Source organism: Helobdella robusta (genome assembly GCF_000326865.2).
Source record: "Helobdella robusta unplaced genomic scaffold HELROscaffold_17, whole genome shotgun sequence".
Classification (NCBI taxonomy): domain Eukaryota; kingdom Metazoa; phylum Annelida; class Clitellata; order Rhynchobdellida; family Glossiphoniidae; genus Helobdella; species Helobdella robusta.
Window position 1 is genome coordinate 2,532,869 of NW_008703942.1, and position 7,665 is coordinate 2,540,533.

A 7,665-nucleotide genomic window follows, 5' to 3' on the forward strand; every position below is an offset into this window, starting at 1 on the left:
ATTTTGATTTTATAAACTAAATGTTCACCAAAAAACTTTAGTGAGAAAAATCGAAAAAACGAACTACAAACATATTAACGCCAACCATTCGGTAAAATTTATAAAATATTGTAAAAATATATAGATATATACACAAAGACTATTTGCCCGAAATAATTTTATGAGAAATTATTTCTCTACCGTATATTTATACATTCACTTATTAGCTAACCATCCATCATGCTTAAGCTACTTAACAACGTTTCATTTTTGAAAGAATATTTTCATTAATTAATTCATCTGTACTGCATTGATAGCGAAAAAAATGTTGATGAAAATTACACCGGAACAACAACGAGAAAGTTTCATTAAGAAGGAAAAAATTATAAAGAACGGTGGAATAAATTTTCAGAATGGAAACAAATTTTAAATAGAACTCCTTTATTTAAGCAAGTTGAGAGCCAGCTGGCTGTTGAGTCGAAACAGTAAATTATTTCTGAAAAATATGAACATACTTTGATGTTACAGACTGCAGTCGGGGCACATGAAACTGTGAAAACATTATCAGTACTATCATTATCGCATCACCATCATTAAAGGGCTGTCATCATCAACGCCGTGTTTTTAAATTTATGCGAATACTGCAATAAATGTCCGAAACCGTTTTATTATTCTATTTATTTTTTCACCATTCTTAAGTCATAATCGTAAATATCATTTCTGTCATCTTTATCATATATCGTCTTCTTCTTCACCATCATTTTCACCGCCAACATCATCATCATTACCTGTATTTTAATCATCATCGCCAACATTACCAGCATCATCACCACCATCACCATCATCATCATCATCATCGTCGTCATCATTATCCTTATCAACTTCACCCCCTCCCATCATCATCATCACCATCATTTTCATCGCCATTGTCATCATCATCACCTGCATCTTAATTATCATCGCCAACATCACCAACATCATCATAACCACCACCACCATCATCATCATCGTCGTCGTCACTACCATGTAAACAACCAATAAATTAACATCGACCACACAAAGACCTCCATCATGAACCCTGATGAAGAGGTGATCAACTTCAATGATAATAAAAACCAAGTGGAATTAAACAAATCCCTCTCTCTCTCTCTCTCTTTCTTTCTCTAAAAATGGAAATTTTGCCAACAACACTCACATACACACTAAAAAACACACACACATACAGACATACACATACACACACAGACAGACATACTCATAAGTAATCATTTAATGCAATAGAGAGAGATAGAGAAAGAGATAGAGAGAGAGAGAGAGAAAGAGAGAGAGGGAGAGAGAGAGGTGATGCATGAACCGTGCATACATTCAATTACACGTCCGATGGCATTAATTCATAATGCATTATTCCACAATGTCAACAAAAAACTCAACAAAAATATCAACATAAATATAAATATATGAACTGTGCTAAAAAGGTTCAATTTATTTTCCAGCAACAAAATAATCATAACAATAACAACAACAACAAAACCAACAACATCAGCCGTAACTTAATAAACACACACATTCACACCCATTTATACACACACCCACACACACATAAAGAAACTCACCAACACACCCAGAAAAACTCATACCTACACACACACGCAGAAACTCACCAACACACCCACATACTCACACGCACACACACCCACATATCTCAAAACTCGTACTGCAACGGAATATAACATGAACATGGGTTGGGTATACACTAAACATTTTTATCAACTTCTGAATCAACATGCCTACAGCCAGAAAAAAGAGCTCAACAAACACAGGCTTATACATAAAAATACAAACAAACACAAACAATTACAAGCAAATGCATACAAGAGAAACAAAGTTGATCAAAATCAACTCGACATTTTACAATATTTATGAATACATATAAAAGAAAATCATTAATGATGAAAAAAATTTGAAACACCAACATTCATAGACAACATCAACAACTAAACAAATATCAAAACATAACCAACGACACAAACAAATAAGCAACACCACATCACCAAACAACACATCAACGAAACATCAACAAACAGCACTACCAACAATCACCCTACAATCAACAAACAAAAATCGAAACACTTACAACAACAACAACAGCAAAAACAACAACAACAAAGAACAACATCACTAACACTATGAGCAGCACTAGCAGTGGCCGCAGTAGCAGCAGCAACAACATCAGCACACAACTGACCAATAGTAGTAGTCTTTCAATTCTTGTTAACATTTGACGCTAATTAAAGTTTAGCATGATCGCAACGTGGTCAGTGCATTTGGTCTTGTTGCTTTTTAACAAGTGTGCAAATTCAGATTTTTTCTTAATTTCTGTACGTGTGCTCGTGCATATATGTAGTGTGTATGCGATGTGCGTGCGTTTGTGCGTGCGTGTGTGCGGGCTTGTGTGGGTGCATGCTACGCAAGATTATTTATGCATGCTTGCGTGTTTGGCTGGCGTTTTAACGATCGTGCAAGTTTCATATTATCTTCGAGAGAAGGCCTTTAATTCTATTCTTTGTATGTAGAGAAAAGTTTCATGCAAGCATTGCATGTACGTCTGTGTATATTTTATGAATGTGAATGTAATTTATGTATGTGTACGTATTTTATGTTTGTGTACGCATCTTATGTATGTGTACACATCTTATGTATGTGTATATAATTTATGTATGTGTACGTATTTTATGTATGTGTGTATAATTTATGTATGTGTACGTACACGCACCACGTACATTGTGTACATTTTACCATTGCGTACAACAGATACTCGGGGAGGGGGGTAACGAAAGGAAATGTTGTTCGCGATTGTGGGCATGATTGATGAGCGGTTGGACCGGTGATGCTCTGATTGACTGATGAGGGGAAACGAGTTTCAGTTGAAATCAAAGAACGAACGCGGATGATGAAGTAAGCAATACAATTCAGTCATAACTCTCCAAGAAATATCTGTGTGTGCGTGTGTGCGTGCGTGTAGAAATGAAATAATTATGATTTATTCTTTTCAATTAAAATACTGCCAAATGATGGCAACAGAGATGATTTTAAGTAAGGGTAAACCTGTTTCTTTCTGTTTGAACCAAAGCGAGAGAGCATCAGCTACGTACACAGCAAGCAGCACGATGAACTTCTTTCTTTGATGTCGTCATCGATCGTCACATGCACGCCTCACTCGTACGTACGTCACAAGTCACGTGATTTTTATTGTTTACAACTGTGCAAGTGTTGCATTGTTTACAAGATATGGAAAAGTTACACAACATGAAACCATTCATTGACGTTGAGCGAACAAAGAAACTAAACTAACAAACCTGCAAACCCGAAGCAAAAATCCAGTTTGATGCACTTATAGGATGCGTGTCATCTGCGTTTGAAGGCTTCATGTACTCGCAACATGTTAATGGAATTGAAATCTCAAATTTTATGAAATTTTCCCAAAAGGAAAGCTGAAATGAAAACTATTATACGGAATATATTTATGAATACACGAATGTATACAATCATCTAAAATTTAAACTTAAGACAAAAATAAGAACTTGAAAATAAAAAATTTAATAAAATTACAGAGGGCACACGTACATTGGAATAATAAGTTGTCATCAATTCTCCTATTGAAAAATTTCATCTCAGCGTGAAATTGAGAAAAATTCGTGTTCATGAATTCCTATTGCTATTAATAACAACAACTACCCTACATTCTATATTCAATTTATTCTTTTCTCTTTAATTTCGTTCATCTTTGTTTTAAACAAGCAATTCTAATAATATTTTCAGTATTTTTTAAAGTTTCCTAGTTATTTAGTTAGAAATTCAACTAAATAAATAATGGTTATTAATAAAATTTAGAGTTAATAAAGTGCTAATCGTTCGTTGTGCGATAATCTTTATTTGGAGACACAGTAAGTCATTTCAATTTCATATAAAAATCCATTCAAAATTTGATGTTAATTATTCAATTTTGCAAAACTTTATAAAAATTGTTGATAAAATTAATTAAAATTTAATCGATTCATTGTAGAATGAGAATATCACAGAATGTTTCTGAATAATGTAGCTAAAGATGAACGTAAATCAAAAAATTTGTGTTTCAATATTTTTTAGTCTCAGGAAAAACGGTAAAAAATAATTCAGCAGCAACAGCAATCTAAAACAAACGCTGATGGCAGGCGGGAATGAATTAATTGTAGCCCACCCATTGATCAACATCACCACTCAGCAGCTTTCTGCATCCGCAATAAGCTAACTAAAAAATCATTTGTCATCATGTGTTAAGGAAAATGTCATTTATTTCTAATAAAGGAGGAAAACAGACAGAGAGAGGAGAGAAAAAGAGAGAGAGAGAGAGAACGAGAGAGAGAGAGAGAGAGAGAGAGAGAGAGAGAGGCTGAACGGGAAGAAAAAGAGAAAAAATGTTTGTTATTTTGTTAGCATGCAAGTATTTACATTGGTTTGCTGATTGATTGGTTGGTTGGTTGATTGCACCGCGATTTGATAGATGAGTTTATTGTGTAGTAGTTGAGGTTGATTGGTTCGTCGTTGGCTATGTCAGTCGCGATGTAGTTAATGATGGTGTGGCTTGCATCACCAATGGTTGTGTTGTTGATGTTTTATTGAGTTTAGTGACAGTTGCGTTGATGTGGTTGTGTTGATGTCTTTAGAGCTGAGCATAGTGTAAATGTGAATCTATTTTGTAACGGACTTGTTTTAATGATTGAAAATGTTTGTATTTTTTTCATTGATTTACAATTTTGTTTACAACTTATTTTAATTTAGTTTTTTAAATACAAAACTTTTTTCATGGACTCTGTAAGCTTGAAAAAATAAATTTTAATGCCAAAACAAGCCAATGTCTTTGTTCTTTTTCATGAAATTTGTCATGAAATCCATCTATGCAACGGGAGAATTATTTCAAAAATTAAAAAAATGCAACGACGTATTTAAATAAATTACTTAAAGTTTTCAAAAATATCAAATTAATTAAAAAAATATCTAGAAAGTAGTTTGGCGCCGCAAAAATAAAATTAACAAACATGGATGGCAGTGCAAGATGTAAAGAAGAGAAGACATGGGAAGGGAATATTGTAACCTCGGGTTCATCACGCTCCAGGTTGATTATGATGATAATAGTAATGGTAGTAGTGCTGATGATGATGAAGAAGAAGAAAATGATGATGATGAAAAAGATGATGATGATGGTGGCAATGATTATGACTTTTCGTTCAATCATTTTCATGTTCAACGTTACAACTTAGAATCGTCAGTAACATCTTCGTCGTCGTTATCACCATTATCCGCCACCACCACCATTATCGCCATCGTTATCAATATCATGACTGTTTACATCATGATGACGTCATCTTAATTACGTCATTACTTTGGTTGAAGACCTGTTTCAATTTACAATTTTTTTCAAGCATTCTCATCGTGTTTAAATTGCTTTTAAACATTTTAAAATAAATTGACTGAATGAATTTTTTCTCAAGAACATAACTTTTTCCACTTCTCAACACGAGGTTCTTACCTCGTTCTTTTCAATCCACTATTTCAATTCCTGACCTATCCTGTTATGTTATTTTTATCAACAATTTTTGAAAAAAAAATTTGAAACTTCTGTTTTGTAATTGATAAAATATTCCGCAAATAATTTAAACCAGATCAAATGATAATCCATCAAACTGATACCATCTAATTAAGATTCATTGCTTTTGCGAGCACACCAGTGCAAGAATTTTTCCACAGAATTTATTGAATAATTTAAAATATCCACAACATTGAAATTATTTTTACACAATCAGTGAATCAGATGAGATATTTTTGTGTCATCAATCATTTGACCTCATTTGACCTCACCTGACCCTATAAAAGTTTTAAATTATGTAGGTCGGCCTAAGATCAACCGACGGTTATTGCATACAACCCTTTTTTTATTTTCTACACATGGTCATCGCGGTTTTCATCGTTTCATCGTTTATTGTTGCGTAAAATCTATGGTGAGACTGAATGCGGGACTTAATTTTTAATTGAGTCATCTGAATTAATTTATAAATTTGTTTATGTTGTAAAAATATTGATGTGGTTTTATGTAAATTTGAGTGATGTTAAAATTTTAAGAATTTCAATTTCCTAGTTCGTCTGATTATCAACAACTTTTTATTTCTTAAAATTTGAGCGAACTGTTAGAGATGAACTTTCTACTAGAATGAATTTATGTTTAATTAATTAATTAATATTGTTAATTTATTAACTTTTTAATTTCCTAATTCATTGGTTTGACCACTCCTAACTACCTACCTACATACCTACTTACCTACCTACCTACCTAACAACCTACCTACCCACCCACCCATGCAGTGTGTTCAGCACTTGAATCCGGCTTAATGATGATCATCGGCAACGTCGGCCGCGAGCACGAGAACACCATCAGCGATTTCAGTTCAATGTTCGAAATGCCTTACTTGTCCATCGCCGAGCCACCGACGCGAGTCATCCACCACCGACTCAGAGGCTTCACCAACCACTCGTCATCATTTTCGCCATCTTCCTCATCATTTCTATCATCGTTTCCACCACCATCATCATCGTCGTCGTCGTCATCCTCTTCCTTCACAATTTACTTGAGGCCGTCCCTTTCGAGACCCATTCGGGATGTTATCTTGTACTTCCAATGGGCGAGGATTTACTACATATACGATCACATGGAAGGTGATTGATTGATTGATTGATTAGGTGCTGCTGCTGCTGATGTCATTGTGATATACGTTATGGTAATGTGATGTTGATGTCATTGTGATATGTTATGGTGATGTGATGTTGATAACATTGGGATATGTTATAATAATGTGATGTCGATGTAATTGTGATATATGTTATGATAGTGTAATATGTGAAGATGTTTAGCATTTAACAACTTTCAAATAACAAAGGTTATAAGCATATCTATATTTTAGTTGAGCAAGACGTATTTTAGTTTAGGATCTCGAATACGAAAAATTTTTTCAAAAACATTGTAGGGTAAGCTGTTAACAACAATGAGAAAGAGAGAGAGAAAGAGAGAGAGAAAGAGAGATAGAGTAAAGGAGAAAAAGAGAAAAAAATCCATAACAGTGTGCACATGTGCGTTTATGTGTAATTAAATAAAATTATATATTCTATGTTAGATTAACTTGGAGAAAAAGCTCGACTTGGCGCTAAACATTAGCCGACGACATTAACTAGATCCAAATTTATAGGTTGCAATATATCGGTGGTTATCCTCAATTGCAAGGGATCATCTCGGAGGTTATCCTCTATTGCAAGGGATCATCGAGGAAATTAGTCGGTAAACATTTAATAACAGGCTATTGTGGGGGTTTTCTGCACATCTTGTTATAAGTTCATTTTTATCTAACATGAGTTTTTCTTTTTAGAAATAAAATCGACACAGTTTTAAAAAACTTTTTTAAAAGTTCAACCTTTAATGAAACAATCAAGTGAAAAATAAGATATGATGATGTAATTAAAAAGTGTGAAAAAAATGAAAATGTTTTTGTGTTGTTCATTTTTTTGAAAATTTTGAAAACACATCATTCTACCATATTTTTTTTTCAACATATGCGCTGTTTTTCGTGTATTTTTGCATGCCCTGTGTGTTTGTTGTTGATA

General features: G+C 33.6%; 1 protein-coding gene across 1 annotated transcript; it reads left to right on the forward strand.

Annotated features, from left to right (window-relative positions):
- Positions 1–5,054: 5,054 nt before the first annotated feature.
- Positions 5,055–7,395, forward strand: HELRODRAFT_170256 (hypothetical protein; the record flags this gene model as incomplete). The annotated part of the gene is made up of 4 exons (XM_009016078.1): positions 5,055–5,115; positions 6,376–6,726; position 7,035; positions 7,254–7,395. 4 exons carry the CDS (start codon positions 5,055–5,057, stop codon positions 7,393–7,395), a joined length of 555 nt encoding a protein of 184 aa, XP_009014326.1.
- Positions 7,396–7,665: the final 270 nt, after the last annotated feature.